Raw genomic sequence first — 18866 nt, forward strand, 5'->3', positions numbered from 1 at the left:
AGCCTGTATGATATCTGAATAATTATAATTTAATGGGAATCATTAGTCAAATAATCTAAAACTATATATCTTAGAAACTATTTTTGGTCAAACTTAAAACCTAAAAGCATTGTTTGTATGTATATGTTAGCATATGAACATACAACCACCATAACCTAGATTATTCAATCTTAATTATTTTTAAAATTTATGTAGCCATGAAATGGTTATGCAGAGCTGAAAGAAATTGGTATTTTCCTGAGAATATGAAGTGAAGAATCGGTCTTGCAATTATAAATTTACACGAAATACGTTAAAATCTACGTGCATTCATTTTCTTTTCATTTCTTTTCCACAACATGTTGTTGTTGTTGTCGCAATACAGAAAATAAAAACATGATTCCGACTGAACATTATGATAGGACTCATCATGGAAATAATTGAGCAATGAACCAAGAACATGAGAGAATCCGTCAATATTTTAAAATCTATAAATTTAAGAAAAAAAATATGAATAACATTGGGCCCCATGTTTAACAGAAACCGGTCGATGAGGGACACGTATAGGAAGAAAAGTCCAGTTTTGGTGACCGAGAGGGGGTGACGTGTACGGTCGGAGATGTGTTAGTTGGGTGGCGGGAGAGAGGAGAGAAAGAAAGGTTCATTGCACCACTGACAAAGACAAACCTTTTAATTCCGTAAATATCTTGTCTTTCTCTTGTTTTATTTATTTTCCTATTCTTTTGGTTCTTAATATCTCAAATAAATAACATTATATTGGTTGACGTTACTTTTTTTTTGTGCATAACAGAACGTTACTATAAAACTATTTTACCAAGTTCCGTATGTTTTATGCCACTTGTGTCGTATTCTTTGGATAATGTGTAAACGAAATGTTATCTGTAAATGGAAATGTGAAAGTTGGTTCTGGATGATGGGCAACAGACAAAATACCCAAGACACCTCAGATTCAATGAACCAATCATCAACTATTTATGGTAAATAAAATAAAAAGTAGATAAAATATTTGGAAATCAACATATGCTTAAATGAAACAAAAAAATGAGAAGATGGCCAAGAAAATGGATAGTGGATATTTTGGTTAATATTTGCTTATTTATTATGTTAATCTTTTAGCTTTCCTTGAGGGCAACGCGATTAAGGGACGAAGTAAAGGTTGTTCAACTCGTAATTATAACCTAATTAAATCAAAGAAGGGTACTACTACTATATACTCCATCTATTCCTACATATAATATGTTTAGGTAGAAACACACATATTAAAAAACTACTTTTTGTCTAGAAAATATTATTAAAACTATAAATTAATAGTATTCATCAATTACAAAATATAGACTATTAAAATATAATTAGGTACACAGTTTTTTATAAAGTAAAAGTTATCTAGAAAAATGAAAATATTTTATATATTGAAACATCAAAATTCTGTAAAACATCATTTTTTTTAAGAACAGAGGGAGTATCATTAACTAATTATATATACTAGAGATTTTACCGCGCTACGCGGGGTTTGTTTGTTTATAAACATTAAACCTTAGATTTTTTTAAAAAATTAAGTTTGTTTTTTTTAATATTATATCATTTATTTGTTTCGATATATTTTTTTGTTTGAAATATCATTAATTTATGTTAACATATGAATTATCTCTATTAATATTTTCGTAACCATGTTTAAATCTTTCTCAAAATTTAAAATACTCTACATTTAATAAAATAAAATAAAAATTCTATCATCTTATGTATATTATATATTTTCTTATATATCGTCTAATTGATTTTGAATTATTTTTTGAAGTATAGGTGAATAACCTTTATTTCATATAAATATATAATTTTATAAATGTGTAATAATTTTGAATACTCAAATCTGTAAATTTTGATAACCAATAAAATGATTCAGCAATTCTTTAAGTTTTGAAGCCATAATTTATTTACAATATTAAACTTTTTCGTATTTAATATTGTAAATAATTGTTTGTTATAAAAATGTGAACTATGTAGTAGATTTCAATTTGAACAATTCTATATTTAGTTACTACATGAAAGGATATTGAGAACCATTAACATATTCACAGATAGTCATTTATTTAACTAATCTTAAAATTATCTCTTAACGTTAAAAATTCTTAGGTGTTGAGTTTGAGGATATAATCTTGTTAACATATTCTCTCTCTCTTAGAAAAAATCAGAGACATGTATGAAATCAGAAGCATAATATTGAAATATGAACACGTACCTCTTCATCAATCATCAGCATCTCAAGGCCGAGAAGAATGCCTCATTTGGAATTGTTGTGAGCTTTCCAGAAATAGATTAGCTGAAAAAGCAACTGAGAATCTCAAGGTCCTGATGAAACCTTACTGAAGAAAAATGGAGAGTGAACTTGGGTGGTGGTGACTGCCGTTTGATTTGCCATAAAGCTAGGAATGGATTTGAGGATCTGAACAATAGATTTTTGGCTTGAGGAGGTATCGTTATGATTGAGTAAGAGGAGGAATGTGGGGAGTTAGACGCCGATTTGTCTGGAGGAGTAGTTAAGTAGCTTTAATTCGTCATTATAGCCGTTGCAGGCGTTATACAGATGAGATAGGAAAACAGTGAGTTCTGGAAGGTCTTCTGTAGACGTCATAACAAAATTAGGTTGGAGTAAGAAGATGGCAAAACAAATCGGTCATTAAAGTTAAAGGGTCTATTACGCAGCACAAATTCGTGGTCCAACAACTTAACATCCATGTTGACATGGACAAATGATTGGTTGCGAATGTTTTACTAACGTGGACACCTTAACAGGCCTTCATATTCTCTTTTTAATAGTGTATGATCTCAATTTATTTCGGACCGTGTTTAAAAAAAATTTCTAAGCTTCTCGGCTATTTTGCCCAAAATCTTTCTATATTACCAGGTTTTAATTATTATCAATAATATCGTGAAGTTGCGTAGGATAAATATTTTTTGGCAGATTTGCTGCCAAGCTTGAGTGTATTTTAAATTAGTTCATACATTAGGGTAATATACACCTCACGAATATTATTATTTTAAATTTATTATTATAATCTTTGTGATTTTAATATCTTTTTATAAAACTATCAAATTATTCATATATAAAACAATCTTAAAATGATATATTTAATCATTTGATATTTTTATATAATTTATGAATTATTGTTATATTTATTCTAATATAACATCAACCCTGTTTGTATTACATTTTTATTTGTGTTTTATATTTATTAATTTAGTAATCTTCAAAAACTCACTTTAATAATTTATATTTTGCCAGGGGAAAATAAACTTGCATTTTTACATTGTTTTTCATTGCTACTAATTTTTGTTAATTGACAAAATACCGTTTTGAACGCTATTCTACCATTCCATGGTTACCAATCAAATCATTATTCAATTTCTTATCAGTAAATGAAAACTGTAATGTAAATACAACTTTAAAATTTAGATTTTATGTTTTGGTAAAGGAGAATAACAACTTAGGCGAAGTGGCAAACCTTAAAATAAAATTCATTTTAGAAATGATTTAAATGGAACAAACACCTACTTTAGTTATTCAACTTCACCATGTTCTCTCAAATGACTTCTTTCTATTTTCTCTATCCAAATTGAAAATAAAAGTGCTGTGACCCAAATTTCGCTTTTTCTTGTCTTGGTTTTAGTCTGTATTTGTCATTTTACAGCAAAGAAAAGAAGAATAAAAATAAACTCCAAATTGGGACATATATTAAACAAAAAGAAAAGAAGCTCAAATGTGAAATTATGGGACTCTAATAAACTTCTCTCTAAAACTCACTCCTCAATCATCTCTTGTCCCTAAATGTAGACATTTCAAGTTCTGAAGCTAGAAGCAATTCCCGCAACAATACAGTTCATTAGTCACCCATCACGTTGTTTCAATCAAGAACAAATGTTGTCTTAGTTCTTAACTTTGTGTTGCTCATGTAGCCAAAACCGTGCATTCCTCCTCCTCAGGACATTCCCCAACCTGAGCTGCTCATATGAACTACTCCTCATCTTATAGATCTTAAACACATTCTATTGCTTTTACCATACTTAATACACCATTCACAACTGTTCTCTACTTCTCTCTTATGCTTCTTTCCTACTCCATAGAAAATTGTGACATATAACATCCATTCTCTCTCTCTTATAGTGAACCATAAACAAAGATGCAAATTCAATTAGACATCTTTATATCTTGCTTTCTTTTTAACTTTAACCATTGACTGTTGTTTAGTTAAAATATCCATCATTGTTCTTTCGTGCTTGAAACTTGTAATAAAGAATTAAAAAAAAACAAACTGAAAGTAAACAATTTTTTTAACCTTTACAAAACTAACCAAGCTTCTCTAAACACATTGACCTGAAAACATATCTTAAAAACGAACACTCAAAAACTACACTTTAATGCTTGAGAAGCTTATTGGCTTCCCTGAAACCACTAAAGTAAGCACCAAGAATTGTAGAGTACTGGGTTCTACGTTTTACTTCCCCTACAAACATGACTTGAAGCTCATGAAGCTTGGCTTGATCACGATAACTGACCTGGCCACTCTTTTTTTAACCCTTGGCAATGGCTCAGCCATGGTGTGTAGGTCATCCCCGCTTGATCCAACCGCGACATATGAATTTCGCTGAATAGAGGGTCACCTCCCCTTTTGTTCTTCAAGACCTTTGTGATTTTCATGACTTCATCATCGTTATCATGCACAAAGCCTTTAACCAACGGCTTCGAAGTTTTTGCGGTGCCCTTTTCACTTCCTTTCCTGTCAAGCAAGAGATAGTGGTGAAGAGAAATAATCTCCAAGTGCATTGTGTACCCGGAGAAGAAGTCCACCGTGGCCGATCTCCGTCTCTCAGTCTCTGATCTTCCTATGCTCTCATGTCACAACATACAAAAAGGTGTGCTCCTCGCCACCCCTCCTCCTTCCTTCTCCTTCGACGACCTTGTCTCTTCTCTCCACCGTTCTCTTTCCTCAGCTCTCTCCCTCTTCCCTCTTTTAGCCAGCCGTTTCTACACCAGCCCCGCCGGTCACATTTACATCACCTGCAACGACGCCGGAGCTGATTTTGTCGCCGCTTCCGCCAAACACGTCATCGTCTCCGACGTTCTCTCTCCCGGCAAAGACGTTTCTCTCCTCGCCCGCGAGTTTTTCTTTTCCTGGAAACGCCGATATCTTCCCGTCGAATTTGTTCGCTCCTCCGCTCCTCACCGCTAACGGCTTTCCCCATCCAAAATCGTTGTCGTACATTGGGAATCTCGGTGAGCTCCCCATCGTGATCGAATCACCGTCTGCATTTCCCAGAGGGAACAGCCTCGGATTGCTCTCCCAATCGGCTATTCCCCGGCGGACCGTCGCGTCGTCGTGCGCCACCACGTTCCTGTGAAGTTGATCGGCAAACCATCGGAGATCGTTTGCTAGCAGATCTCCCGCAGTCGCCATCGTCGGTATGCTCTGTATCGCGTTCCCGAAGTATTAAGGATCCATCCTCGACTCAAGCCGGTGCCGGCAGTTAACCGCCATCCTAAATGTCGTCGTCTTGCTCGGATCGAGGTTCTTTGCTCGCGTAACGGATCGCCATAGCTAAGCACTGAGAGATTGGAACGAAGAAATCTCAGCCGTTCGAACGTAATTCTTCTTCGTTCAGCCGATTTAATTTGCCTAATATGTCGTTTAGGTTAATTTGGGTGACATGGCCTAATTCAATACTATGATAGGCTGATTAAATTTGCCTACGTGGATACTCTAGTTGTTGAGCTTATTACCCTTTTAGTATTGTATTGATTAGTCATATTTTAAATTAAATAAAGGAATAATGTGGTGTTTTATTACATCCATACACATCATCGATGCCTCCCATTTTCTGGGTGAAACAGACTATTCGATTCTTTTGATATGGAACATACTCTTCTTGTCTCCATTAACAACAGAAAAGCTTGTAATTATTTTTCAACTCTTCAGTGTTTTTTTTCCTTGAGCCCAAAACTCATGACACCATCATAAAGAAACTGGACCACATTCAGAATAATGTTTCTGTGGCAACCGAGCATCAATTCATCTCAATTATTATGATATGTTCATTCAAAGAATAGTCACGTATAGTGATCTAAGTACTAACTACGAACCAGTATGTAACTGTGTATCAGTTAGGCTAATGTTAACCATTACTGCATGCGGTCGATTACCATATATAAATTTTGAGAACTTAGATAGAATCATTAAGAGGCGAAGGTTGAAATTTATCACAGCTACATGTGGCATTCATAATTAGATTTAGTAGAAAGTCTAATCTTAACATGAGAACACTCTTTAGCAAGTCAACGCAAAAGTCTATTCGAGAGAGATTTGGCATAACGTTTCAATTAAATATTATTACTTTTAGGGTACTATATTCAGAGAAGCTTCTCAACAATGGAAGCAGGAAACCAGGAAACAAATGCTGTTATATCTGAAGAAGTCAGGAAGTGTTGTTCATCTATCTGATCTCTTAATATTCATCCAAACATAAAGACTTTCTGGTGGAGAATGGCACATGGGGGAATATAATCTTTGGAGGAGAGGAGTAAAAATGGACAAAACATGTCCGGTTTGTGAAGAACAGATGGAAACGCTAAACTATGCGTTTTTTCAGTGCAGAGTGGCCTAGTGGATGCTTCATGGAAGTCTTCTAGAGAGGAGATGGGATTTGGCTGGTCTTTACACAGAAGAGAAGGCACCCAAATCATGCATGGATCCTCAGCAGAAGCGCCTATGAATTCTACTTTAGAGGCTGAAGCAATAGCCCTCCTGAACAAATGGGCCGACTAAACTACTGTAAGGTTGCCTTCATGAGAGATTGTAAGAGTTTATTTGATGAGTTAAATCAGTTCAAAACTGAACAAACCATCAGAAATTTCCGTATCACAGAGGCTGCCTTTGTGCTACAGGATATCCTTGAGATCTCAAGACATAGAGATTACACTTTTCATTACATATCTAGAGATAATCTTAATGTTGTAGACTCCCTTGCTAAACAAGCTAGGCTACATAAGAAAAACTATGTTGTATGTTGGAAGTTTTAATGTGTTTAATGAAAATGTTGACAAAAAAATATATATTCATGAGGATATCTTTAGTATCATGAGTTGTTTAAAGATCTACTCGTTTACTTGGACCAAGTCACAACAAGCTTATTGTAGTTGACTTGACTTTATGAATCAACTCTCACCGTATCGGTATGATCAGATCGACCGCAGCAATTATCGACTTAAAATTAGTTTGCTCAGAGAGAGGAAGTGAAGAAAGAGCGAGAAATCTTCCAAATGGATTGCATCTCATCTCTAGTCGTGGGCTTAGCGCAGGCGTTGTGTGAATCTATGAATATGGCAGAGAGAAGAGCAGGACATAAGACTGATCTTAAGCAAGCCATCAGTGATCTCGAAACAGCCACAGGTGAACTGAAGGCCATACGTGACGACCTGAATCTACGCATCCAACGAGACAATCTAGAGGGTCGAAGCTGCACAAACCGTGCTAGAGAGTGGCTCAGTGCGGTGCAAGCAGCAGAGGTAAGAACAGAATCGATTCTAGGGAGGTTTATGCGTCGGGAACAGAGGAAAAGAGCGCGGAGGAGATGCCTCAGTTGCTTAGGTTGTGCTGAGTACAAACTGAGCAAGAAGGTTTTGGGTACACTGAAGAGCATCAATGATCTGAGACAACGCTCTGAAGATATAGAAACAGATGGTGGGTCGATTCAAGAGACTTCTATGGAGATACCTATCAAGTCCGTGGTTGGGAACACCACAATGATGGAACGGGTGTGGGAACTTCTCAGTAAAGAAGAAGAAGAAAGAGGAATCATTGGGATTTATGGACCTGGTGGGGTTGGGAAGACAACGTTAATGCAGAGCATTAACAACGAGCTGATCACAAAAGGTCATCAGTACGATGTACTGATATGGGTTACAATGTCCCGTGAATTCGGAGAGTGTACAATTCAGCAAGCTGTTGGAGCGCGGTTGGGTTTATCTTGGGATGAGAAGGAGACAGGGGAAGGTAGAGCTTTCAAGATATACAGAGCTTTGAAACAGAGACGGTTCTTGTTGTTGCTTGATGATGTCTGGGAAGAGATAGACTTGGACAAGACAGGAGTTCCTCGACCTGACAGGGAAAACAAATGCAAAGTGATGTTCACGACACGGTCCATGGCATTATGCAGCAAAATGGGTGCGGAATGCAAGCTGAGAGTGGATTTTCTTGAGAAGCAATATGCGTGGGAGCTCTTTTGTGGTAAACTTGGGAGAAGAGATCTCTTGGAGTCACCGTTGATTCGCCGGCACGCTGAGACCATTGTCACTAAATGCGGTGGATTGCCACTAGCGTTGATCACTTTAGGAGGAGCCATGGCTCACAGAGAGACTGAAGAGGAGTGGATTCACGCCAGTGAAGTTCTGAATAGATTTCCAGCAGAGATGAAGGGTATGGACTATGTATTTGCCCTTTTAAAATTCAGCTACGACAACCTAGAGAGCGATCTGCTTCGAACTTGTTTCTTGTACTGCGCTTTATTCCCAGAAGATCACTCTATTGAGATCGAACAGCTTGTTGAGTACTGGGTCGGAGAAGGGTTTCTGATCAGCTCCCATGGCGTTAACACTATATACCAGGGATATTTTCTGGTTGGAGATCTTAAAGCGGCGTGTTTGTTGGAAACCGGAGATGAGAAGACGCAGGTGAAGATGCATAATGTCGTTAGAAGCTTTGCACTGTGGATGGCATCTGAACAGGGGACTTATAAGGAGTTGATCCTAGTAGAGCCAAGCATGGGACTTACTGAAGCTCCCAAAACAGAAAGATGGCGACATACGTTGGTGATTTCGTTGTTGGATAACAGACTCCAGATGTTGCCTGAAAATCCCATATGCCCGAATCTGACAACATTGCTGCTCCAGCAGAACAGCTCTTTGAAGAAGATTCCAGCAAACTTTTTCATGTATATGCCTGTTCTCAGGGTCCTTGACTTGTCCTTCACAAGTATCACTGAGATCCCACTGTCTATTAAGTATTTGGTGGAGTTGTATCATCTAGCTCTGTCGGGAACAAAGATAAGTGTGCTGCCTCAAGAGCTTAGGCATCTTAGAATGCTGAAGCATCTAGACCTACAAAGAACGCAGTTTCTCCAGACAATCCCACGAGATGCCATATGTTGGCTAAGCAAGCTCGAGGTTCTGAACCTATACTACAGTTACGCTGGTTGGGAACTGCAGAGCTATGGAGAAGATGAAGAAGAACTTGGATTTGCCGACTTGGAACACTTAGAAAACCTCACCACACTCGGTATCACTGTTCTCTCACTGGAGAGCCTGAAAACACTCTACGAGTTTGACGCCTTGCATAAATGTATACATCATCTGCACGTCGAAGAATGCAATGGTCTCCCCCACTTCGATCTCTCATCACTCTCAAACCACGGTGGGAACATAAGAAGACTTAGCATTAAAAGTTGCAATGACTTGGAGTACCTGATCACACCTACAGATGTTGATTGGCTTCCAAGTCTAGAGGTTCTGACGGTACACAGCCTCCACAAGTTAAGCAGAGTGTGGGGAAGTTCTGTAAGCCAAGAGAGTCTGCGGAACATCCGTTGCATCAACATTTCACACTGCCACAAGCTAAAGAACGTCTCATGGGCTCAGCAACTCCCAAAGCTAGAGACGATTGACCTGTTCGACTGCAGAGAGCTAGAGGAACTGATTAGTGACCATGAGAGTCCATCCATTGAAGATCTAGTATTGTTCCCAGGCCTGAAGACTTTGTCAATTAGGGATCTACCAGAACTAAGCAGCATCCTTCCATCTCGATTTTCTTTCCAGAAACTAGAAACTCTAGTCATCATAAATTGCCCCAAAGTGAAGAAACTGCCATTTCAGGAAAGGGTCCAGCCAAACTTGCCAGCAGTTTACTGTGATGAGAAATGGTGGGACGCACTGGAAAAAGATCAACCAATCACAGTGCTTTGTTGTTCACCACGCTTTGTTCCAAATTGATACGAAAGCTAGGAGCATTCTATACATATCAACATCTGTCAGTAATGTACATGAAAACAAATGAATGTTAAACTCTTTTGCAAAAAAAATATTAAGAGCTTGAGCAGACTTTACCAACACTGTCGCCTTTAGCATGTCGCTTTAGAGTAGAGAAGTAAACATAAAAAAGCAGCCACAGAATTTAGCTTAACAGGTCATGGAGAGTGCAAAAACAATACTATAGAAAATGAAATCAGATTAAACGGTATAAGAATGACTAGAAACCTGATAATTTTATCGATCAAACTTGCAAAAGTTTCAAATTCGCATTGCCAACAACTTAAATAAGCATTCACTATCCCATAGGGAAGGAGTTCAGAGAAAAAAAGAAAGGAAAAAGAAACCCAAAACTCCAGCTGAGTTCAGTCGAACATGAAGTTGAAATGTGAGCAGCTCACAGGAGCACCAGCCCAAGTTCTGATGGCTTTAAGGCACTTCTTAGACGATAATTGTAGAGATAATAGTGAAGCTGCCCATCTCCTGGCCCAAACTTCAGCTCTTTGAGGAAACTCTCATTGTGCATAACATCCAATGCATTGAATACATCAAAACCCTTCTGTTTGGCGACTATTAGAGCATCATTCATCAGCTGAAGAAAAGTCGTCTTCGTAGCCACATTGTAGTACGAATAAGCAGCTTTCAGTGTTGAATAGTTGGGGTTGCCGAGAATTGTTGAAGGAAGAGTGTAGAAGCTGCAGAAATCAGTAACATCATGGGTCTCTGGGCTTTCTACAAGGTAACTGTCCACAACATCCTCCCTTGGGAGAAGCCAGTGCTCAACATCATTCTCATCAAAGTCTGTAGCAACGATAAACTGGCTAAGATAATTCCTGAGTAACCGTGTCACAGCAGGGACATCACAGGGCTCCATTTTCCTAAACCCAGGAGTAGCAGGTACGTCTGGTAACTTGTACAGTTTAATGGTCCTGCTCATAGTCATTCTTGCACCAAGCCTTGAAAATCCGACATCAATAAGCTTCTTCGGGTTCAAGGTCCTGTGCCAATACTGGCAAGTCGCAACCGGCGTCGGAAGCACAACCCCAGCAGTGTAAGCCGCTTGCCAAATATTCTCCAAATGAACCCTCCTCGTAACCTCCTTAATCATAACAGGTGCAAGCCTCTTCGACCTAAGCTTCTTATGAACGCACAAGAAATTAATCTCCGCCATTTTCACAACATCATCACCAACCCCGATCCTAGCTGGCACACCGCTGATGAAAGCCACAAGCTTCTTCGACACCTTGGCACGAACTCCAATATGCCAACTCTGATAGTACCCAGGCGGACGCAGAGCCCAGCTCAGAAACTCCTTAGAGTAATTGAACCTGAACATATTCTCATCATCCTCGACGTAGTTGTTCTTAAGAAGGTTGTAAACCTCAGAGCAAACGTAATCAGACTTCATATCACACGTGGTCCATTCATAAGCAGCGGGAAGGTTGTAAGGCTCCTGCTTGACCTCAGACAAGGGAGTCGCAGCCTCGATGGGACCTTCAGGTAGGCTCGTGTCACCGATGTCTTTGAACTGCCCAACGGGTTGAGTCTCCCAGAACTTGTGTGTTTTCTCCACTGACATGGAGTCCTGGAATCTTCTGACTATAGTTTCCAGAGAAGCATCGTCCCCAACTAATGGAGTTGCTTCAGCAACTTGATCTGCTTTCTCTTCCAGAGAGCCAGGAAGTGAATTTTCGTCTCCCATTTCCTGAAAATTACAGTAATTAATAACGAATAAACTGCATCCAAATCAACATTTAGGAATTCGCAGCTACATCAATCCAAATTATTTGTAAAACCATCGAGGTATAGTATGCTTAATCACAAATCTTATGCTAGCTATAGCATGCTTAATCACAAAGATTTGTAACTAACTAACCGAAGTAATCGTGATCAACTCAGATCTCTCATGAGTCCCAATATAAGAACGAAACTATGAAGACGACGACGACAGACTAAAACTCACTGATTGTTCTTGAACAGAGATGAACCAAGACTAGCTCCGATTCGTTTCCGGTGAAGAAGAACAGTTATCAGATCTCTGTAGCAAATCTCCGGAACGTCATATGAGAGTAGAGAGATAACTCTTAGGGTTCCCAGTGAGTAAGCTCGTCGATGGAATCATTTCTTCTATATTGCGTTTGTGCATCTTTTACTTTTAGTTATTGCACTTAAGCCCCAATATTAATAGGTAATTTACAATAGTTACCCTTATGTTATGAAATTGTAGTCAGGACCAATTTCAGGTGGATTAACTCAACTGTATTCAAACTTTCGTAGTGTGTAATTAAGAAGAAGAAAAACATAAGAAACTTCTGAGGTCGTTTGACCAATACGGTGCAAGTACAATTAATGTTGTGTTATTATTATTATTATCAGTGGTGGTGATGAAACTTGTCGTCGGAGGAGACTTGAAGATTATCAATGCCTTTAATGGCTGATTCGTAGTGTCTTCTCGAGGAAGAAGACCTCTTCCCAGCCTCCACAGGGGAGTTCCTAGAGATCACTCCTCCGCGGCTTACGTCACCTGTACGGTGGCTTCTCTGAAACTCTTCCCCGCTCAGAAGATTGTCTCGGCTGCTCACTGCCGCTACTCTCCTCGATGATCCTGCTGATTGTGCAAACATCGAGGAGCTCGGCATCTGCATCACAAATAAAGTAAACAAAGTTGAATACTCATGTCTTACAACACAAGTTAGGTTTTAAGGGGAGAGACTAGAGAGTGAAACAGAACAGTTCATACCATGGAGTCTCTGTTAAATGATGATGTCTGTTGGTTTGAAAGATTCCCTGAGTGGTCAAGAGTGCCTGAAGCTCTCCGTCGAGATGATTCCATATGCGAGTAACCAACCGGTCGTCCTTCTTCCTCGCCTTGGGTTGCAACAAGGAACAATAAACAATATGAATGCTAAGTTCTATGCAGAGAGAATGAGAATCACATGTTTGGGAGATCTACCTGTGTATCTATCAATGTTGGAAACGCCAGGTGGCAATGCAGCGCTAGTTCCAACCGCAGGGTTCTACAGAAGAAGAGACTCGATCAAGAAGTGGTCCAAACCAAAAGAGACTCAATCAAACCATACTTACGAGATTACGAGATGGAGGAGCTGTTAGTTGTGACTGTTGATACTTCAAGATGGTCCAGTCAAACACGTAATCAAATTGAAATCCTGCAACATATAAATGTTAGTCCTCTTAGAAAAATGAATTGGTTTTGTTTCAGAGGGAAGATGAGTTTCAAACCTTCACGGATAAAGAGATCTCTGAATATCCTTTTGAGATAAGCGTAGTCTGGTTTATCATCAAAACGAAGCGACCGGCAGTAGTGGAAATATGATGCAAATTCTGATGGGTAACCACGACATAAGACCTACGAGGGGGATAATATACGAATCAGATCAAGGCAAGGGAAACAAGCAGCATGCTTGTGAAAAAGGATTTTTACCTCAATGGATGTGGAAACTTTCTTTTCGCTAATCCTCTCATACTTTTGTTTCTTGTTTCCAGCTTTCAGTCCTTGCCATGGAAGACTAAAAACGAGGTATTTCCACGTGTCATCACAATGAAAGAGTACAAGAAATGAAGTAGAGTGAGGCGTGTAGCATAAACTCACCTTCCTTTGAGGAAATACATAAGGATATAACCAAGAGACTCTAGATCATCCCTTCGGCTTTGTTCTTGAGGTTCAACGATGGCAGAAAACAAATAAGTGTCAAATCTTGATACTCAAACATGTAAGGAGAGAAACTGGAACATATACATGTAAAAGAAGAGGTCTTGGCGAGCTTACCAATTCCCAAGTGGGTGTTCATACTAGCGTAACGTGCAGTTCCTGTCAGGTTCTTATTTTCTCTGCGAATGGGATCACAGGAAAATTAGTGTTTCAGTTATCATATAACGACGACATCATGCTTGAAGTAAGAACAATCAAGAGGAGGTGATATAATGATATCAGCCTCACCTGTAGGGAATGTGCTGATGTGTTGTACTATCCCTGTACTTTTTAGCTAGACCAAAGTCGATGATGTATACCTTAGAGAGGGAACAAACTTATAATCAATCCAATGATGTCTTCAAGAAGAATATACTAGGTGGGATATATAAGATGAGGAACCTGGTTGGCTCGCCTTCCAAGGCCCATGAGGAAATTGTCTGGCTTGAGATCTCGGTGAAGGAAAGATTTTGAATGGAAAAACTCAACACGGTTGATCTTAACACAAAGACCAAAAAAAAAAAAAAAAAAGAGAGAGTCAATTATTACTGAAACATAGACAAGCAAAGTGAAAGAAAAGCACATCACAGGAAGACAAAAGAGGTTTACCATTTGATCAGCAAGCATGAGGACCGACTTCAAGGAAAGTTTTCTGCTACAGAAGTTGAACAGATCTTCAAGACTCGGCCCTAGTAGATCGATCACCAATACATTGTAGTCCCCTTCAACACCGTACCATTTCACATTTGGAACACCAGCTATAACCAAAGTTCAAAGGCAATACAGAGGTCAAAATAAACACAAAGGGAAGAAGAAGGAATCAACAGATCATTACTTCCTCCTTGTAGAATCTTGTATAACTTCGATTCATAAAGCAGCTGAGGATGTTTCGTCTTGACACTTTCCTGAGAAAACAAAAACAAAGAAAAAAGATTCAATATCAGAGCTTTCAACATGATCAAACAAACCCATGTCGTCAGAAGGATGTTACTAAATAGATCAAACTATTAAGAATGACAAATTGCATTCAACATTGATCAAACTCAATTAATGTTTAATACATGAGAGACTCACAAGCTTGATTGCAACTTCTTCATTCGTTTGAATATTAGTACCTGAAAAAATCAACCAATGCATATCAATGTCAAACTCAGATGAAGATTTCAAAAAATACAAAAAAGAGTGACGAACCCAGATAGATCTCCCCGAAGGAACCGCTACCGATCTTCCTGCCAAGGCGAAACTTGTTTCCCACACGAGATTCCATCAATATAACCCACGAAACCCTAATTTACAATCTCAACCCCCAAAATAAAGCAGATTCAAAAGCGGGAAGAAATAAGGACCCAACAGAATAAAAAGTGTCTCCAAAACCCAATAGCTATCCTCATCTCGATCTGGAGAAAAACATATCCAATCTCAACGGAATGTCGTTTCTTAGACGCTTCTCTCCCTAAGAATTGAAAACGAAGATTAAAAGACAGCTCTTCGATGGACAGAACACGATGAGGATGTTTTTTTTGTCTTTCTGAAAGTTGGAGGAAAAATAATAATCTGGTTTGTTGCTGTTAATAGATTCTGGTTCTGTTCGGTTTGGTTTTGTAAACACCTTCGGTTATTAATCGGTTAAAGTAAATATTCTCAAATTGCCTTTTCGGGAAACTTAACCGGTACTCGTGTAATAACCGTCGATGCTTCCTCATCTCTCGTTGACTTGGCACTCGCGACATAGTAAGTACGCAGCCCGTCAATGATTTATCTTCTCTTCCGTGTGGATGGATCTCAAGTCTTTCGATTGATAAGTTTTCTTCGTTGATTCGGTCCTTGTCTCTTGGAGTTTTCACTTCTCACCATCTCTCTGTTTCGAGAACTTCCTCACCATTGATGGAGACCATTGCCGGATTTGATGATTTCTATGAGATCAGCAGCACTAGCTTCCTCGCCGCACCGGCGCCAACCGATAACTCCGGATCATCCACCGTCTACCCGACGGAGCTTCTCACCAGACCCGAGGTCTCGGCGTTTCAACTCCTCTCCACCAGCCTCGAGTCCGTCTTCGACTCGCCGGAAGCGTTCTACAGCGACGCCAAGCTTGTCCTCTCCGACGACAAGGAAGTATCCTTCCACCGCTGCATTCTCTCCGCGAGAAGCCTCTTCTTCAAGGCCGCGTTGGCAGCCGCCGAGAAGGTGCAGAAGTCCACCCCCGTGAAGCTCGAGCTGAAGACGCTCGCGGCGGAGTACGACGTCGGGTTCGATTCCGTGGTGGCTGTTCTGGCGTACGTTTACAGCGGCAGAGTGAGGCCCCCGCCGAAGGGTGTTTCTGAATGCGCAGACGAGAGTTGCTGCCACGTGGCGTGCCGTCCGGCTGTGGATTTCATGGTGGAGGTTCTCTACTTGGCTTTCGTCTTCCAGATTCAGGAACTGGTTACTATGTATCAGGTAATAATAACACGATCTCAATGTTTGTTCAGACAGAACACACTTGAAGTAGTTTAGCTGTGTTGTTCAGACAGAACACACTTGAAGTAGTTTAGCTTTATTGTTCAGACAGAACACACTTTATGAGTTTATGTGGTTTAGCTGTGTTGTTCAGACAGAACACCTGTAGTAGTTTAGTTTTATTTAACTCTGTCTATTTTCATTTTTCAGAGGCATTTACTGGATGTTGTAGACAAAGTTATGATAGAGGACACTTTGGTCGTCCTCAAGCTCGCTAACATCTGTGGCAAAGCGTGCAAGAAGCTATTTGATAAGTGCAGAGAGATCATTGTCAAGTCTAACGTGGATGTTGTTACTCTAAAGAAGTCACTGCCTGAGAACATTGCCAAGCAAGTAATCGATATCCGTAAAGAGCTCGGCTTGGAGGTTGCTGAACCAGAGAAACATGTCTCCAACATACACAAGGCGCTTGAGTCAGACGATCTTGACCTTGTCGTTATGCTTTTGAAAGAGGGCCACACGAATCTAGACGAAGCGTATGCTCTCCATTTTGCTGTTGCGTATTGCGATGAGAAGACCGCGAGGAATCTCCTGGAACTGGGGCTTGCGGATGTCAACCGGAGAAACCCGAGAGGGTACACGGTGCTTCACGTCGCTGCGATGAGGAAAGAGCCGACACTGATAGCATTGTTGTTGACGAAAGGGGCTAATGCATTAGAAACGTCTTTGGACGGGAGAACTGCTCTGTTGATCGCGAAACAAGTCACTAAGGCGGCTGAGTGTTGTATTCTGGAGAAAGGGAAGTTAGCTGCCAAAGGCGGAGTATGTGTAGAGATACTCAAGCAACCAGACAACAAACGAGAACCATTTCCTGAAGATGTTTTTCCCTCCCTTGCAGTGGCTGCTGATGAATTCAAGATAAGGTTGATTGATCTTGAAAACAGAGGTATCTAACTCTTATTCCTTCATTTCTTTGGGGTGGTATGGGATTGAAGAATTTAATTGAATCCAAAAGAATTCAATTGATGATATAAATAATAGTTTTCAAAATATTTTAAAGGATTTGATAAAGATTTTAATGCATTACATTTGAATAAAGCTATGTGTGCTCTCTTAGGAGAATTGAGTGGACTAATGATAACTACTTATTTGCTTTGTAGTTCAAATGGCTAGATGTCTCTATCCAATGGAAGCACAAGTTGCAATGGATTTCGCCCGAATGAAGGGAACACGCGAGTTTGTCGTGACGACAGCAACTGACCTACACATGGAACCTTTCAAGTTCGTAGAAATGCATCAGAGTAGACTAACAGCGCTTTCTAAAACTGGTATCATCTAGTCGTTTTGTAACAAAAATAACTGAAACAAACCTCTCTCTGCCTGACTGACCTTGTTTTCCTTTTATTTCTGCCAGTGGAATTCGGGAAACGCTTCTTCCCACGCTGTTCGAAAGTGCTCGATGATATTGTGGACTCTGAGGACTTGACTATACTGGCTCTCGTAGAAGAAGACACTCCTGAGCAACGACAACAAAAGAGGCAGAGGTTCATGGAGATACAGGAGATTGTGCAAATGGCGTTTAGTAAAGACAAGGAGGATCTTGGAAAGTCGTCTCTCTCAGCTTCCTCTTCTTCCACATCCAAATTAACTGGTAAAAAGAGGTCTATTGCTAAACCCTCTCACCGGCGTCGGTGACACTATTTGTTCGGGGTAATATTTGATGTACCATATATATATCTGAGTTATCATGTGTCTTAGTGTCTCTGTCTATTGTTGGCTCATTCATATAGTTTTGTTCTTCGCTTTGCATCCTGTGTATTCCGCAGCTTTCGTTGTGTTTGAAGCAAATGCTGTAACCTTTTGAATCTGTGATATATATATTAATAAACCATGATGATGTTACAGAGTCTTTAAGAGTCAAGAGTGCGAAAAAATATGAAGAATGGTCTACCTACTTCTACCAAGAACCAAAAGCATAATCTATAACTGCAACTGAATGTCTATAAGAATCCAGAATCTTGGAAAAAATTGTTCAACGCTCCATGTTATATGTAATTTGTTGTAGGAACTGACTCGAGAGGTTTCTTTGGCATCATCTTCTATATGCTACAACCATCAGTCCATCACCTCAAGAAGGTTTCACGAGTTCCTCCTAGAACCACTACCTCAGTTCCTAGCAATCCTGAAGGTCTTTGATCCCTCAGTCGAGCTGCTTTTCTAACCATACCATCCCTCTTCGAAATACACTGTTTGGTTTTGGAAAATTCGAAACCTCTGTTGCATTAGCAATAGCATAGCAGTTGGTAATTGGCAAGGCCTAGTAAGTTTTGGTTTGCTTTTTAAGATTATGATTGAATGGCTTTGTTTACCAAAGCAGAGGAAGAAGCCAACAACCTTCGTATGTCTTTCGTTTCTAGATGACAAATCCAAAAATAGATTTATCTTTTCATATCCTTGGCAGGTTAGTGTCCACGACAGATGCTTTATTGGCTCTTTTGGCCACTGCTATGGAATATTCCTTATTGTAAAATCTTATTGGATTAACGTCGAAATGTTTAGCTGTGTTTTGTTAAACCGGCACGCATTCCAGACTTCAAGTTGAGCAACTGAGGAGAAAATATAAGAAACTAGATGTCTTCCTGCACCATG

General features: G+C 39.5%; 4 protein-coding genes across 5 annotated transcripts; 2 read left to right on the forward strand and 2 right to left on the reverse strand.

Moving 5' to 3' along the window:
• The first annotated feature begins 6213 nt into the window (after positions 1 to 6213).
• On the forward strand, positions 6214 to 10138 carry LOC111202245 (disease resistance protein RPS2-like). The gene has a single exon (XM_048742277.1). The coding sequence runs from the start codon at positions 7310 to 7312 to the stop codon at positions 10031 to 10033; it is 2724 nt and encodes a 907-aa protein (XP_048598234.1). The 5' UTR covers positions 6214 to 7309; the 3' UTR covers positions 10034 to 10138.
• Positions 10139 to 10286: 148 nt separating this feature from the next.
• On the reverse strand, positions 10287 to 12218 carry LOC106444484 (glycylpeptide N-tetradecanoyltransferase 1). Of its 2 annotated transcripts, none has more exons than XM_013885958.3 (2): positions 12033 to 12218; positions 10287 to 11774 (listed from the first exon to the last, which is right to left on the reverse strand). In XM_013885958.3, the coding sequence occupies exon 2, from the start codon at positions 11769 to 11771 to the stop codon at positions 10467 to 10469; it is 1305 nt and encodes a 434-aa protein (XP_013741412.1). In that variant the 5' UTR covers positions 11772 to 11774; positions 12033 to 12218; the 3' UTR covers positions 10287 to 10466. The 2 variants fall into 2 exon arrangements, with proteins under 2 accessions (XP_013741412.1, XP_013741427.1); XM_013885973.3 differs by having other exon boundaries at positions 11946 to 12166.
• Positions 12219 to 12313: 95 nt separating this feature from the next.
• LOC106444468 (casein kinase 1-like protein 1) lies at positions 12314 to 15319 on the reverse strand. Its single transcript, XM_013885937.3, has 14 exons — positions 14970 to 15319; positions 14853 to 14893; positions 14614 to 14683; positions 14388 to 14536; positions 14181 to 14276; positions 14028 to 14098; positions 13857 to 13918; positions 13680 to 13743; positions 13512 to 13596; positions 13310 to 13436; positions 13154 to 13236; positions 13023 to 13086; positions 12810 to 12937; positions 12314 to 12708 (listed from the first exon to the last, which is right to left on the reverse strand). Exons 1-14 carry the CDS (start codon positions 15043 to 15045, stop codon positions 12442 to 12444), a joined length of 1383 nt encoding a protein of 460 aa, XP_013741391.1. The 5' UTR covers positions 15046 to 15319; the 3' UTR covers positions 12314 to 12441.
• Positions 15320 to 15482: 163 nt separating this feature from the next.
• LOC106444456 (regulatory protein NPR1) lies at positions 15483 to 18108 on the forward strand. Its single transcript, XM_013885930.3, has 4 exons — positions 15483 to 16217; positions 16428 to 17163; positions 17378 to 17545; positions 17632 to 18108. Exons 1-4 carry the CDS (start codon positions 15663 to 15665, stop codon positions 17910 to 17912), a joined length of 1740 nt encoding a protein of 579 aa, XP_013741384.1. The 5' UTR covers positions 15483 to 15662; the 3' UTR covers positions 17913 to 18108.
• Positions 18109 to 18866: the final 758 nt, after the last annotated feature.

The sequence above is a fragment of the Brassica napus genome, chromosome A1 (genome assembly GCF_020379485.1).
Source record: "Brassica napus cultivar Da-Ae chromosome A1, Da-Ae, whole genome shotgun sequence".
Taxonomy (NCBI): domain Eukaryota; kingdom Viridiplantae; phylum Streptophyta; class Magnoliopsida; order Brassicales; family Brassicaceae; genus Brassica; species Brassica napus.